Source organism: Balaenoptera musculus, chromosome 15 (genome assembly GCF_009873245.2).
Source record: "Balaenoptera musculus isolate JJ_BM4_2016_0621 chromosome 15, mBalMus1.pri.v3, whole genome shotgun sequence".
In the NCBI taxonomy this organism is placed as follows: Eukaryota; Metazoa; Chordata; class Mammalia; order Artiodactyla; family Balaenopteridae; genus Balaenoptera; species Balaenoptera musculus.
This window is the reverse complement of record NC_045799.1, coordinates 37,308,551-37,325,475: the sequence shown is the minus strand read 5'-3', so window position 1 is coordinate 37,325,475 and position 16,925 is coordinate 37,308,551. Positions and strand designations below refer to the sequence as shown.

The following is a 16,925-nucleotide window of genomic DNA, read 5'->3' as shown; positions in this document are numbered from 1 at the left end:
AGAGTTTCCCTCTCGACTTCATCCTTTGTAACCTAAATCCCAAGGTGGACCTAGAGGCCACTGCTAGCTCCACCTCTAATTACTATTTACTTCATTTGGGTTTGTGTTGTTCTCATTAGCAGTTGGGAGAAGGCAGGTCCTCACCAAGGCAACCCCAAGTGAGTACGTGTTCAGGCTCTGTGGGATTCCCTGCCCCACTGGGTCACATTCCACCTGTGTTCTTTGCTCAAATGACTGACATGATTTCAAGAATGTAAATAATTCACACTTTTCTCCTCCTTGTGCTATTTGTTTCTTCACAAAGTCCTGGTGACCTGAATACATTTCCCTGAATTCATTGTTTTCATACATTCCATTTTTACAACTGACCTCAATATCTTTCCCTCCTTTGATACAATAAACTCCCCAACAGATCCTCACAGGCTCCTCATAGTGAAAAGGCCATGGATAATCATGAGACCCTTCATAAACCTGACATTGCTATTGTTAGATTTGTGTTGCTCATTTGAAACCTAAACCATTAGCAAGGGTGACTGGTTATCCAGACAATAATTAGGACTACATTTTGTCTTTCTTGTTTCCACATTTTTGCTCCTGCCCTTCTACCTCTTTCAATGTCCTCTCCTCTTCCTCCGGAAGGTTTAAATAAACAGTATAAACACTTCCTTAATTGTTATAAATTGTCTCTGGCACCTATTGTTTGTAGAATACATTTATTAATTTGCTCAAGAACTGCTTTGCAATATTACTTTGCTTGCTCTCCTTAGCACATATTTATTTTTCATACTCTTCAGTTTTATGTTAATCTCACTTCTCCTTGTCTAGAATTTTTTTAAAATATTTATTTATTTATTTATTTTGGCTGCACTGGGTCTTAGTTGCGGCACTCGGGATCTTCGTTGCGGCATGTGGGCTTCTTAGTTGTGGCATGAATGGGGGATCTAGTTCCCCAATCAGGGAACGAACCCAGGCCCCCTGCATTGGGAGCACAGAGTCTTACCCACTGGACCACCAGGGAAGTCCCTCCCTGTCTATTTTAACCTTGAAAACAGGTGTTGATTATACTCTAGGTAATACCACCTTACTCCATCTAATGCCTTCATTTAGGTGGTCTTTTAGGAATTATTGCTTGTATTTTTGTTTTAAACATATGCTTCCCGTCTTTTGTCAAAGGAAATAAAATTGAGCTGGTACTTTAACCATTTCCAACTCTTTCACTCTGTGTGTGTGTATAAAATTTATACGTATATATAATTGTGTATATAGAATTTAAGATTTACTTTTTAATTGAAAAGTTAACAAAGCAAAGTTGTCATGGGGGTGGTGGTGATGACGGTGGTATCTGGCAGAGCTTCCACAAGTTAAGAATAATTATCGTTCATGTTCAGTGAAAGCTACATACGTATCATGCTGTAGTATAATTTAAAAAAATACATTTGATTTTTGTCCCTAGTTCCTGGCACAGAGATCCAAAAACCATTGGAATTTCCTCAGGAGTATCTTTTGCTATTCATTTGAGCCCCTTTCCACCATACTTGAGTTTATGCTAATGAGACGACTTAAGATGGGGTCCTTATATAACTTCAAGATGGGGGCTTGTGACCAGAAAAACCAACCACCTGATTGGAAGGTTGACTTTCAGCCCCATCTCCCAACCACTGAGGAGGGGAGATCAGCTGAAGATGGAGTTTAATCATGTGGCTAATTATTTAATCAAGCATGCCTACGCAATAAAACCTCAATTAAAAAAATCAGCAACGAGGCTCGGGGAGCTTTGTAGTTTGTGAACATGACGTGCTGGCAGTGTGGTGGACCCACTCCATGGGAATAGAAGCTCCTGTGCTCAGGACCCTGCCAGACCTTGCATCCTATGTGTCTCTTCATCTAGCTATTCATTTGTATACTTTCTAATAAAATAATTGTAAGTATAGTGTTTTGCTGAGTCCTGTGAGTTGTTTTAGTGAATTATCGAACTTGAGCAGATATAGGAAGCCCTGAATTTGTAGCTTGCCAGCATAAGTGTGGGCGTGGGGACCCCTGGGACTTGCAGCTGGCATCTGAAGTGGGGGAGGGGCAGTCTCATGGGACTGAGCCATTAACCTGTGAGGTCTGTGCTAACTCCAGGTAATTTGTGTCAGAATTGAATTGAATTATTGGACACCCAGCTGGTATCAGAAAGTTAGTGTCAGAACGTACATGTACTGGGCTAAACACTTTCTATATATTATCTTATCTCATCTTCATAGTAAACCCATGAGGTAAGTGTGGCTGTGGTTATCCTCTTATGCAAATTAGGAGGTTAATGCATGTAGACAGTGACTTCTCCAAGACCAGAGGCCTGGTTTCCTGATGTCAAAGTCCAATGATGTAACATCATACTGCTCCCAAGGTTACAGTCTCATAAGCTGAGGATAACCCGGTTGGCAGTGGGGAAATAAAAGAATGCTGGACACCTCTTTTGCTCATCAGCAAATCCTTTGGGCTCTACATCTTATTCCACCTATTGCTGCAGTGACCAGTTCAGGACATGCCTTGCCCAGCTTTGGGGGGAATGTATCTCATTCAGACCAGCTACTCCCCTTTTATGCAAATACGTTTGGGAACAACTCAGCAATTACACCCGTGCACCCAAATGAGAAGGGGTGTGGACTCTTAACCAATGAGGAATGGAAGCCAATGGATGGGTAAGTGCTTCCCTACTTTGTCCCTGTGATATGTTTTATAAGACTCTTCAAAAGTCTTACGGGGTCAAACATCAGTTGGTTGCCACATAGGGGTGTCTTACTTTACAACGTATTCCTGTTTTGTTTCACTTTCCTGCCCTGATGTCCTCTCCCTATCCTACATTCCTGTTCCCTGAGATTATTTTACAAATATACTATCTACATTTTTGCAGGCTCTGCTTTCCAAAGAAACCAGCTGAAGACAAAATACTGTTAACTTCAGCCAGAGAAATATTGATGATATTTTAATGACACAAAGGCACAGAGGTAAATGGGCTCTCACTGAATTTAATGCTCCTGCACAAATTCTGATTTGTGGTGAAACAAAATATGTTGAAACTAATTAAAAGTGTCTCACATCATGGAATTTTTTGAAAGGGATTACCCTGAACTAATAACATCTGACATGATGAATGGTATGGCAATTGAAAAATTAACAGCAATGAAGCGTGCTCATTAGAACTCATGGAAAAATTAACATGAAAGGATTTCAGAGTAGATAAGACATTCTTTTATGTGAGTTTAAATTGTGTTCTATTTTAAATAAAATTTCAATTTTATTTTATTCTAAATCTGAGGGATTTAGAATAAAAATCTTTGAAAAGTCATTATCTGGCTGGAGAAGGCCAGTGGCTATATCATACTGATGTTTGCATCCTCACTTCATTTGGTGTCTGACACATATTAGACACTTAACAAAATGTGTATTGAATGAACAGAATTTTAAAATTGATGATCAGAGGTTGTAGTGGTTTGAGTTGGCCCACCAAAAACATATGTCCACATTCTAACCCCTGGGCACCTGTAAATGTGACCTTATTTTGAAAAGGGGTCTTTGTAGTAATTAAATGAAGGATCGCAAGATGAGATCATCCTGGATTAATAGGGTAGACCCTAAATCCGATGACAAATGTCCCTAGAGGAAGGAGAAGAAGCAGCAGAGGGGAAGGCCATGTGAAGTTGGAGGAAGAGATTGGAGTTATGCAGCCACAAACCAAGGAAGACTTGGAGCCACCAGAAACTGAAAGAGGCAAGAAAGGGATTCCCCTCTAGATCCTCTGGAGGGAGTGTGACCCTGTCAACAGCTTGATTTCAGACTTCTGGCCTCCAGAGCTGTGAGAGAACACATTTCTCTTGTTTCAAGCCACTAAGTTTGTGGTAATTTGGTATGGCAGCCCTAGGAAACTAATATAGAGGTATCAAAATAAAATAAAACATGTGACAAAAGTTAATGGAACCTAAAAGATGGTTTCAACCATAAAATCGTTCAACAAATATTTGTTGAGCATGTACTATGCACCAGGCATTTTTCTAGGAAAGCTTCAGTGAGCAAAATAGATGGAGACCACTGCAGTCATGGCACTTACATTTTAGCAATATTCTTTCTGATCAGAGAAGCCAATTTATTTAAAACTCCTTTACCCTTAACCAAGATGTGTTTGTGTCCATACCTACATATCAGAACCAATTATTAAACACAGCTAGTGGTAAAGACATCACTCAGCAAATAGAGATAACACAACAACTTGGGAAGAACTTGTTTTCCATGGAGAATGCAAGCTCTAGATTTTTTAACAATGATAATAAAAGGAAGACATTCAGGATTTTATGACCTCTAGATTTCTATTCAGCTGATGGGATAGACTGGGTTTGTCTACTCAGCTGCAGTGGAATGTTGACCTCCTGTGAACAAGGACAAGGGTTTCTGCTATAAAGAAACAGTATTCCAGTTTTGGGGGAAGAAATCAAGAAAATTTTTCTCAAATTTGTTTTTCTACAATGCTTTTAAAAATATAATGTTTCTTAAACTTTTGACAGGTGCCATTGATTATCTGCCAAGGAGGAGCAGCCAACTACTAGAGCAATGAGCATAACAAACCAATACCAAGGGATAGGCTTGGTTCAAAAGCCTTTGTGTGTCTATTTGGATTTTATACTTGTGATATACTATTGTCTTTCATACTGTATAAATTTAATTAAATTAATTTACAAATTAATTTAATTTTAATTTAAATTAATGATTTCAATCAAAATAAATGTAAAATAATCAAGCATATAATTTTGGGCTAAATTATTATCTATAAGATTGGAATAAAACATACCAGTAGTTCATCATATTCTGGGGAAAGCACTTTGATTTCCAAGTACTTTAATACTAGAACAATTGAAGAGGAAGCAGAGCAAAGCTCTAAAATACTGGAAAGAAAACACATAAAATAAGAGATCAAATTCCAGAAAACTAATAATTTGGTGCTTACAGATGAATCAGAAAACTTCTTTACATTTCAACATTCAGTATTGAACATAAATGTATTTAACTTCTATGAATTCAACTTGGCAAACACACACACCATTAGCACTTGCCATTTCATTGATCGAGGGTCAGTGTGAAATGGGAATCTGTTCCCTCAGCATCCTAAGCCCCTGAATTCCGTGTGTGTGTGTGTGTGTGTGTGTGTGTGTGTAGCTGAGTTGAATATAGTTCTTGTGTTTAAAGGTACATCATTTTTCATACAGCCTGTCCCCTGATGCCAGCCAACAATTGTCACCAGCCTTTATCCAGGCCTTTAACTGTATTAAATTCTTTGAAGAGGATATAGACTGTCTTTAGGGGTAATCTGAGGGTTTTTTTAAAAAGTAAATTGATGCTGGAATTTCTGTCTCATACAGAATCTAAACTCAAAAGGAAAAAGAAAGAAAGAGAATCTATTTAACATGATATTGAACAAAGCCAAAAATATAAAAAATGATGACTGTAGCCCTAGCAAACAGCTTGACTGCAATCTTATGAGAGAACCCGAGCCAGAATCACCCAGCTAAGCTACTTCTGGAGAAACACTGAGAAAATAAGTGTTTGCTGTTTTAGGCTGCTAAATTTTGGAGCAAAATTTTTGTGCAGCAATAGATAACTAATAAGGTATATATTTAGATTTGAAGAAAATGTAGCTTTTGAATATTTTGAAATCCAGCAGGAAAAGATATGTGCAAAAAGCAACTATAAAACAATGTGAGAAATGCCGTAATTGGGCAGGTCACTAGTGGGCCAAATAATATTCAGGAGCAAAAATTCCATTCCATTACAGATCACTAGAGGAGGACTACATATACTCTACTAGGCAAAGAATTATCTGCTCCCAACAAAAAAGTTCCCTACTTTAAGTCCAAGGCAAAAAAAGGAATAATTAGAGGAAGGAGCTGGGAAGCACAAGGAAAGGCCACTGACTTTTATCAGTTACTTACTATGTCCTGTGTGCTTTATGTACATGACCTTAGGCAGTTTTCATACCAGTTGTATTAGGTAGGTATAGTTTTTTAGTCTTATAGATGGGCAGTAAGTGGTGGAGCTAAGATCTGAGTATGTGGGCTGCTGGCTCCAAAAGCTTATTTTTGTTCTACTGCACCAAACTACTCTCTTCCTTACCCCTCAGGTTCTCATGATGCTCAGTGGAATATCAAGACATGCAAAGCCTTTCCTTTTGGAGTATTCCACGGCATTTGGCAAAGGTAATCACTAAAACTATGCTGAAAGTCAGACTCTCTGGCCTGTAGTAGACAGTGGCTTGAATTTTCTTACAAGTGAATTGCCATCAGACACGTGTTAAAATTTCATAGGAGTTGGGCAAATATTTCAGGAAGGTGGAAGAATTAAGCAGTGAGTAACAGTGACCTAACCAATAGGTTGTCTTCTTCTCAGTTCCTTAACTTTATAGACAAACAATTCTTTCCAGTCTTATTAACCTTCCCGAAGTAATCCAAATGGAAATGTTCCTGTCATCTTTGCCTTGAGAGTTATCATTATGTTCGAATTTCTAAAAGCCTTTGAGTAATTAAGAATAAGCAAAAGACATTTCTTTTCCAAGAAAAAAATATCGACAGCTGAAATTTCTTTGGGAACATAAACTTTAGCATCACTCTTATTGCTGATGATCTGTAATTCTGTGAAATTAGACTTGTGAAACTGAACTGAAAGGAAAATGGTTATTACCAAATGAGGAATGGTTCAATTGGCCCAGATAATTATATAGTCAGGATAGTGAGCCATCTACTTCTGCACCTTGAGAGGTGCTCTAAAAGGTTACCCCACCAATGATTCCTTCATTGTTTTGTTAAAACACCCACAATTCCTATGATTAGAGTCATTCCTTTTGTGTTTCTTCAAGGCTTAATCCTAAACTTGGATGGGTAAGGGTCACATGTTCAGCAAACAAAACAAAAACAACAAAAAAACACCAACCCAGGGACTTCCAGTATGAGCAAATCTGTATAAGTAAGCCTCTTTCTTCTTCAATTCCTGAAACTATATAATATTTTCAAGGAGAATAAAAAAAGCACACCCACTCCCCCATAGATTCTATCTTCTGTGAAAGTAGGAGACAAATATGATCCACAGACTGTGAAATAAATAAAGCAGCAGAGATGAGCAACAGCTGAAAGAAGAAAGGGAAGGAAAAAAGCAAGAGATTAGTAAACTAAAGACCCAGAGGAAAACAGATCTCAGAAAGCACTGTTAAGAATACATTTGTTGGGGGGGCTTCCCTGGTGGCGCAGTGGTTGAGAATCTGCCTGCCAATGCAGGGGACACGGGTTCGAGCCCTGGTCTGGGAAGATCCCACATGCCGCGGAGCAACTAGGCCCGTGAGCCACAATTACTGAGCCTGCGCCTCTGGAGCCTGTGCTCTGCAACAAGAGAGGCCGCAATAATGAGAGGCCCGCGCACCGCGATGAAGATTGGCCCCCACTTGCCACAATTAGAGAAAGCCCTCGCACAGAAACGAAGACCCAACACAACCATAAATAAATAAATAAATAAAATAAATAAACCCAAAGTTAAAAAAAAAAAAAAAAGAATACACTTGTTGGGCTTCCCTGATGGTGCAGTGGTTGAGAATCTGCCTGCCAATGCAGGGGACACGGGTTCGAGCCCTGGTCTGGGAAGATCCCACATGCCGTGGAGCAACTAGGCCCGTGAGCCACAACTACTGAGCCTGCGCGTCTGGAGCCTGTGCTCGGCAACAAGAGAGGCCACGATAGTGAGAGGCCCGTGCACCGCGATGAAGAGTGGCCCCCGCTCGCCACAACTAGAGAAGGCCCTCGCACAGAAACGAAGACACAACACAGCCAAAAATAAAAATAAATAAATTAATTTTAAAAAAAAAGAATACATTTGCTGAACGTGATGGGCTCATGTGAAGTGACTATGGACAATATAGATATGTTACAAACTACAAAAATTGGAGTGAAGCTAGGAGTTAGAATAGATGTGCTGATTGTCTCATCTATAGTAACTCTGATTTAAATGACATCACTAAAAGTTGACTAATCAAGCAATAGACATACATATTTTTAATAGTACAAATAACAGTAAGAAACATAATATTATTGATTTAAGTTGAGTGGTAGAGGAGAGAAAGGGATGCAGAAGAAAGAGAAAACACTATTTTTATTATTTCTCATAGCAGAGGACTATTATGCACTGGCTAAATGCATTAATAAGGGTAATCACCAGAACAGAGCTACAAACCTTCCAAAAACTCAGAGCTATAGACAGAAAGCAAACCAAAGGAAACAGACTACATAAAGTCTTTAAAATATATAAAAACAGAAAATATGAAACAGAACCAAGAGCAAACATATGCCATCTCAGTAAATATAAATGGGTTTAACCTACATATTAAAATAAGAATTTTAGATTAGACTGGATAATAAAACAAAAGCAAATTCTATCAATATGTCATATATAAGGGACACACCAAACAAAGTGATTCAGGATGCTTAAAATAAAAAGATGGGCAAAATCTACCAAAAAAGGGCACATTTTATCAATAAAAAAGTGAAGACTTATGATCATAATATCAGAAAAGTGTGACTCAGCCCCAAATGCAGTACTTTGTAGTTTTGAAGAATGCAAAAAATATATCATTTATAAATATATATGTATCAAATAACATAGCAACAGCAATCATAGAGCAAAAATTATAGATGATAAAAACAGAAATAGAAGCATGTTGTTGTAGAAGACTTCAAATCAACTGTTAGTTTATAATAGTTTGAGTGGACAAAAAATATGAAAGGATATGGAAGGTTTAAATAACACAGTTATTTATGTGTTTGGTATGTATCAAACCATACCCTGAAAATAGAGCGCATGTATTTTTTTCAACAGCCCGTGAAATACTCATGAAAATTGACCACATTAAAAAAAAATTAAGACACAAAAAACTTCAGTAAATTCCAAAAGGTAGAAATACTTGAAAATCCTTTAATAAACCAGTTTCTTCAAATTCCCAAACAGTTTCACATTATTAACTGTTCTCATTTTAAAATGTAAAATATGGAATGCATAGTAGTAGAGGAACATACAACTTGACTGTACCATAAGCACAGCATTAGCTTGCATCCAAATGCATTTTTTTTTTTTTTTGCCGTGACACACGGCTTACTGAATCTTAGTTCCCCGACCGGGAATTGAACCCGTGCCCTGAGCAGTGAAAGTGTGGATTCCTAACCACTGGCCCACCAAGGAATTCCTCCAAATGCATTTTTAAGGAGAAAAACGAAAGAAATCTAAGTGCAGGAGAATGCTGGGTTTGTATTTTGCTAGTTCTTCGGGGTAATATTTTTATATCTACAGGAATAGCCTTAACATTATTCTAGAACTATTTACATAAATATTTATGGGGCTTAAAACATTTTGGAAGACCTCTAAATTATCACCCAAAAAAGAATACAAACATCAACTTCATAATTATATCTACAATTTACTGAATGCTACTATGTCCCAGGCATTATCTACTTTACTTTACTATATCTTTATTTCCATTTCTATCACATTTTTAAAATTCCTCACTTAATCCCTATTAAAACATTTAAAGGTATCTATTACGTCTCCATAGAGCAAAAAACTAAGGCTTAGAAAAATTAACTAACTTTGCAAATATCACACAAATAGTAAGCTACAGAACCAATATTTGTATGTAGATCTATACATTTCTAAGTATTTTCTTCTAAACAGTATCTACTATTAAAGTTAGATATACAACTAATCAAAATAAACACATATTTGTACCATAACTTGAGAAGGTTTTGGGTTCTAGAAAACACAGATTGGCATTAGTTACTTACCTGGCATAGTTATTTTATGTAGATAATCACAAAAATTTTTGCTTCCATACTTGCTTTCTTCTTTGTGGTCTTCCTGCTGAAACAACCTCGGAATTTCCTGTATCACTGAAACTGAAGAAAAGAGAGGGCCTATTTTTAAGAAATTAATATCTAATGATTAGTATTATAAGTTATATATGCTTATTGTGGATAACTTGGAAAAGACAGATTAAAAAAAAGTATGAGGTCAAAATTACTTAGTGCCATTTAGCTGTAATTCCTGTGTATATGTTGCTTATATAAACTTCCGGAAAAAAGTTGGGTTACAAAATCGGGCACCTTTGACAGGGTATGTAGAACAGTTTTCTTTCTTTTTTTTTTCCTGATAAAAACATTTTTACGACATCAAAGAATTAAACCGTTTAATATTATATATCATAGTGAATGATACTAAATATCTGTGGTTTTAAGACATGTGAGTAAAGTGTTTTGAGGTTGACCTTTTGTAAAACTTCACAGACTTGGATCATTTCAAAGACTGTGTTGGAACTCATGCTAGGATCTTGTTCAACTAAAGTTTTTATGTTGCATAGTTTAAACTGTTCATTTTCTGACATTATCAAACATGATAAATTAAAGATTATGTCTCAATAGCCAATTATAGATATTCTAAATTAAAGAGTGCCTTTATCACTGTAGCGAAAACCATTTTAAGCACTTTGAAATTTTTGCAGGTATTATATAGATACTCTTGAAGTTTCAACAGTCAAGAATATGCAAAAATATCTCAGTAAACATTTATTTCAGTTTATGTATTCAATTATGAGTAGCTTCTTAAGCAAGAATAAAGATTCTTTATTCCCTATTTTCTTTACAAATGTTTCATGTGACAACTTTTGTAAAAATCTTGTAGTAGGCTTAAAGAGTGTTAGTATTTCATATTTTAGTTTGTTGCCACTTAATTGAACAGACATGAATTTAAGAATAAAAAGCATATAATTATGAAAATAATCATCAGTTATGTTTTCCTAATACTGCTTTCTATACCTGAAATGATTATTAAATTGTAAATTATTTTATTAAAAAAAAGAAATACTCAAAAGGGTTCGATGAATGAATGAACGTTCTTGAGCACTTACCATGTTTTATTTTGGGTTCTCCTAAAAAACAAGTCCTGAGACAAGGATTTGAGAGTAATTTGGGAACTAATTTGAGTGTAAATTGGGAAGGTTTCAAGATTAATTAGGAGGTGAAGGGAACACAGGTTGGGGATCTTCTAAGTGAGACAGGGGAAGAAAAAGGAACCAGTGACATGTGTCTCACTGAGCCAGCTACCGTTATGGATGACTGGAGCTTGATTCTGCTGGGGAAATTCTGTAAGCTAGTGTAGGATACGTCAGGGTCAAAGGAACTTGACCTACCTGAATATCAAAGGAACTGGGACATTTATACACCAACTGGCAGAGGGGGCTCCAGAAGACAGTGAAAACCCTGAGGGAAAGAAAGGCAGAGGCTGGCCGTTGAAAGTTGGGCCAGGGTGCACTGAACTACTAAGAGGAGTAGGGGGATGCAGGTGGGACACGAGCAGCACCTGATTTTCGGTGTATGGAAGTATAGCATCAATAATTGAGGAAAGCTAAAATCAAAATGGATGAGTTTTTCTGAGCACACAAGTTGGATTGAGCACAAGTATAAAATCAAAGTTTTTTTTTTCTTTTTCCAAAGCTCCCTTGTCTTGTTTTTCTATTTTCTTTGTTCTTGCCCTACAGGTTTTCCCAACCAGAGCCCCCACTGCCAATGGGTGAATAAATATCCTAGTCACTTCCACTAGACTACGCTGTGCAGTTCTTCAATACTCAGTCTTGTCTCGATTGTGCCTAGAGCCCTTCCTTAGAATAGTTTGCACAATCTTTCCGCATTCTGAGAGCCTGGGATGTAGTATTAAGATTGGCTTCCGTTTTAGGCTTCCTGGTTTTCTTTGTAATTTGTCCCTGCTGTTTTTAAAGAGATTTGCATTGATTTTGTCTCGTGCTAGTGGATGCCTAGAGGAACTTAATTGAAAAGGGACTGTGAACAACTTGGTAATGTGGGAAATGTAATGTAGGGGGTAAAATGAAAAATATTTAGCACACAACATGGTGAGGACACTTAGCAATCGCCATGGACTCTTGACTGAAGGTTGGTTCTTTACTCCGCCAGAGTTAACTTTCTGGTAGCTGGCTGATTCTCGGGCTTCAAGGGAGAGAGGCTGGGATGACTGGGATAACCTGAGGATCACCTAAGGGGCTCATAGCCATGGCTAACTACCAATTGGCACTTAAATATTATAATATTTTAACAAACTGTAAGTGCTGGCTGAAACTCAGCCCTGCGTATAACCTAGATAAAAACTTTGTCAATATTTACTTCTTTGAATTGGGTTTTTTGCCTGCACCTGTTTGCAGATGGGAAAAGGGAGTCTACAGAATCTCCCGAATGCCTGTAATTCACGCTAGTTGTGGTCTAGTGACAGTAGGCGGTGTGACCTCTAAAGTGACAATATGGACTGGATTAGTCTAGATGGGTATCTTAAAACCCTTGCTCCGATGCCATTTCCAAACAACAATCGGTTGTGAAAGTTTATCTACTTTTGTATGTAAGGTTATCAAGGAAAAGCTACAGGCTACTTTTTCTCTTTTTTAAAAAATATTATTTATTTTTGGCTACATTGGGTCTTCGTTGCTGCTCACGGGCTTTCTCTAGCTTCCCCGAGCGGGAGCTACTCTTTGTTGCAGTGCGCGGGCTTCTCGTTGCGGAGCACGGGCTCTAAGCACAAGGGTTTCAGTAGTTGTGGCGCATGGGCTTAGTTGCTCCGCAGCACATGGGATCTTCCCAGACCAAGGATCGAACCCATGTCCCCTGCATTGACAGGCTGATTCTTAACCACTGTGCCACCAGGGAAGCCTACTTCTTCTTGAACGTGTGATCCCCTGATGCCTGCTACACATAACAAATTCCTGAAGGAAAATACCAGAATATGGATGAGGTGAATACCAAAATCTGGGTTGATTTTTCTTTTCTTTCTTTTTTTTTTTGGCACCCAATCTCTTTTATGGAGTGGGGGGAGTCGGGGGAGGCCCTGAGGGGGAGCTCTCACTGCACAGCTTGTTCATTAGCGCTGCTTCCTGGGTCCTGCGGCTTCATCACATCCCGCAGCTCCGGTGGGCTGGAGAAGGGCTTGATGGGCAGGGTCTCAAATGCTTCACCTGCCTGTAAGGCTAGCCCCACCCGCGGCTGGGTCTGGCTGGTGAGGCCACACTCACCCAATATCTTGCCATCGTCCAGAAACCGGTGGTGCTTGTACAGCCGCTGCTCGTCTGGCAGCTGCTTAAGGATGCCCTCGACGATGTGCTTCAACAGGAACATGGTGCTGGACTCTTTGCCCTCCATGAAGATGATGGTCTTGAGGTGCCGGATTTTGAGGAACACGTCCACACCGGCTACTGCCTCTCCCCTTCGACTAGCCGGCAGCTCCGCCCCCTTCCTGGCAGCCCACACGCCGGCCCCCAGGGTGCCCGAACCCGGTGGCCCCGCCCCGCCCCGCCCCGCCTGCGTTGATTTTTCTAATCAAGGGGAAGTGAGTAATTTGGAAAGCTAAGGATTTAAATGGGTCATGAGCTTTCTCTTAGAAATAAAGAATTTGGTATTTCTCTGTTTCCAACATGTGTAATAGATTCTGAAGGAGATTCTGAGAATCTATGGTGCTGTTAAGCTGAATCCATTGTACAAATAAATAGTGTATAATTATTGCAAAATGTATAATTTTCAATTGTATATTCGTGGATTTAAATCACTTCTGATGTGACTTTCCCCTGAGGCGATTTTTCTGATTTCATGTTCATGCTTTTTTATTAAAATTGTTGCAAAGAAAAAATATCCTCCAAAACTTGGAAGAAAAAAAAAGATTGTGTCACCTTGGTTTTTATTTTTAGACAATGTCCTGTTCCTACGTCAAAGTTGGCAAGTTTTGTTTGTTTTCTGTAAAGGGCCAGATAGTAAATATTTTAGACTGTGTTCACCACCTGGTCTCCATTCAACTCTGCAGCAAAAGCAGCCACGTATAATACGTAACAAATGGCTGTGGCAGTGTTCCAACAAAACTTTATTTACAAAAAACAGGTGGTCAGCTAAGCCCAACTATAGTCTGCTGACCCCTGCCCTAGAGTCACAAGATATACAAGTTTGTTTGATTTGCCATTTACTGTTGATTAAGGCTCAGACAACTCACAACTTTGTAAAGTTGGATGTTCCTTTATTGGAAACTGGTAAGATATAAATGATTTTGCCCAATATTAGGCAAATAATTTTTGTGCAATGAAAATTATTTTTGCCTGATAATAACATGAATGATTTTTCTTACGTAGAAAAGTTAGTCCCAAAGACTGGTCTTATTTCTGGTAGGACAATGACCAATTTTGCATCTAACATTGTGATTTATCACAGCATTCTTCCTTTTCTTCACTGATTATATAATCATTAGTTCTCTGTATTTTTATTTTTATAGAGCCAGAAATGGTATGATATTTATTTATTAATTAATTATAAATTTATTTATTTTTGGCTGTGTTGGGTCTTCGTTGCTGTGCGTGGGCTTTCTCTAGTTGCAGCAAGCTGGGGCTACTCTTTGTTGTGGTGTGCGGGTTTCTCATTGCAGTGGCTTCTCTTGTTGCAGAGCACGGGCTCTAGGTGCGTAGGCTTCAGTAGTTGTGGCACTCAGGCTCAGTAGTTGTGGCATGCAGGCTCAGTAGTTGTGGTGCACAGGCATAATTGCTCCACGGCATGTGGGATCTTCCCAGATCAGGGATCAAACACCTGTCCCCTGCATTGGCAGGCAGATTCTTAACCACTGCACCACCAGAGAAGTCCTCCCTGTATTCTTTTCTGAACCAACTTTGTCATCCTGCTGTCTCCCTCATTAATGAGTTTAATAAAACTTAGATTTCTGCTCATTATGGTTTTATATAAGAATTGCAATCTATGAAACACTTGGAAAATTATACTTTGGATATCATTCTGTTAAGATATTTACTTAGATTAGACCCCATGTTCTTGTCCTTCAATTTTATGACCTGGGAGAGGAAGAAAAAAATGTTCTCAACTGGCGATTCTAAAATAATGGAACTAAGAGCTAAAGATAAGTAAAAACTGTCTGAATGTGATACAGAAGCCATGGGTGCCTTGGATGGAGCAACCATTTAATCTAAATGCTGGGATGAGGCTTCAAGTTTGGCGATAGTAAAAAGTGTAGGAGACCAGAATGTGCGACCCCAAAATATACCTCTTTAGCATAAATGTCAATATTTAGAATTGACTATTTTGAGAAACAGCAGACACAGGAGAAGTTCTGAAAACAGGGTATAAGTTGTCTTTTTGTAAGGGAAATTTCCATTTGTAAAGGAAATTTCCATTTGTGAAGGTGTCTTCCTCTCTGTACCAGGAAAAGAAGGATGACTCTAAATCACAAGAAACTCATCAATAGAGAAGGAACAGTCCTAAATCCGCATAACAAACCTTACGCTTCTTTACATACTTTTCCTGGTCACCTTCCCATAACTTACCTCCCCACACCCCCACCCCACACCCTTCTTCTTTTGTTTTAAGTGAAGATGGCATTTAGGCCCAAGTTCTAGCCACCTCTTTGAGTTACTCATCTGTGAGTTTCTCCCATGTATATATGAGATATACATGTTGATAAACTTCTGTTTGTTTTTCTCTTGTTAATCTGTCTTTCATTACAGGATCCCCAATGGAGAGCCTAAAAGGAAAAGATATTTCTTCTCTCCTACAAAAGCATAGGCATGTGTTTTAAGTTCTATTATAATTTGATAATGTGCCTAGGATAAACCTCTCACATCAGTTTCTATTTTCTGGCAACATTTATCTCAAGATTGCAGGTATTTTACCCACTGGAAGTAATCAGCACACTTCTCTAATGTTACCTTTACTTCCATACACTGAAAGTGAAACAGAATTAAAGTAGCTTTCAAGTGTATGCTAAAACCATTCATTTAATAATTTTTTCTAAAAAAGTAACCCTCAGGGGAATTTGAAAATTCCAACTACAGTTCCCCCTTTGGCTCACAGCAATGACTGTACCTGCTTTCAAGAGAGGCTGAACCTTTGAAGGACAGCTGAGTTCATGCCAATCAGCAGGGAGTGGCAAAATGAAATGAATTTTTTTTCACATTAGACTAGATGGTGTAGTGCCAAGCTGAAAAATAGACTGTTTCATTTTGGATTCATGTTTTTTTTTTCCTAGTCTTTGATTTGACTTGAAAGTCAAACTGAATGTCTGAGATAAAAATGTCATGCAGATCATAACTCAGTTCTCCTGGGTTCATTGGAGATGGACACAGTTGAGACTCTTGACTGAGGTATAGAGAGGTCAGTTCAGCTATGCTGTTCCCCAGCCATCCCCTGCTATTCCTCACTCCAAAAGAGTAGTTCACTTTATTATGTCCAGTTGAACCTCAGGTAAGAGGTTCAGCTGGGCTCCTAGAAGCTTAAAGACAGTCAATTCATGAAAGTATTAAAGGATAAATTTTTAGAAAAAATAAACCCACATACATATTTAAAATGGACACATGTCAAACATTTTATTTAATTCATTAATTAATGAGGGAACCAGTAAGATGTTACCACCAGTTCAAAGGAGAATCCAAAAAGAATACACATATGTAGGCTATCAGGAATGATGCAATGAATTTAGATTTGCTTAACTTGTGCCAAAATAGCTTCTTCCACAGAAAAGGAGGAAAATTAATTGAACCTCCTCCAAATTCATTTGCATATTTGTGGACAAGAATCATTTGTATCTCTTTCAGTTCTCTAAAACTTACAGATTTGTAGAAAACATTAATGCAGTGAAAGGTGTAAAGACCCCATAAAATCAGATAACTTGGAGGGGTATGCTAGACAATGCCTAGTTTTCCATTGAAAACATCAGGAATTTTTTTAGCTGTATTTCAGTCCTTCATAATTTTTCCCTACAAAAGAAAACCTGACTAACATTATGTTTGTATCTCTAAGGTTATATAAAACAAAAAAGGTGATAGTGTTCTT

At 38.2% G+C, this 16,925-nt stretch overlaps 1 protein-coding gene across 1 annotated transcript; it reads right to left on the bottom strand.

The window, feature by feature from the left end:
- Window positions 1–12,956: 12,956 nt before the first annotated feature.
- On the bottom strand, window positions 12,957–15,476 carry LOC118881610 (elongin-B-like). The gene is made up of 2 exons (XM_036826733.1): window positions 15,422–15,476; window positions 12,957–13,426 (listed from the first exon to the last, which is right to left on the bottom strand). Exons 1-2 carry the CDS (start codon window positions 15,474–15,476, stop codon window positions 12,957–12,959), a joined length of 525 nt encoding a protein of 174 aa, XP_036682628.1.
- Between the last annotated feature and the right edge of the window lie 1,449 nt (window positions 15,477–16,925).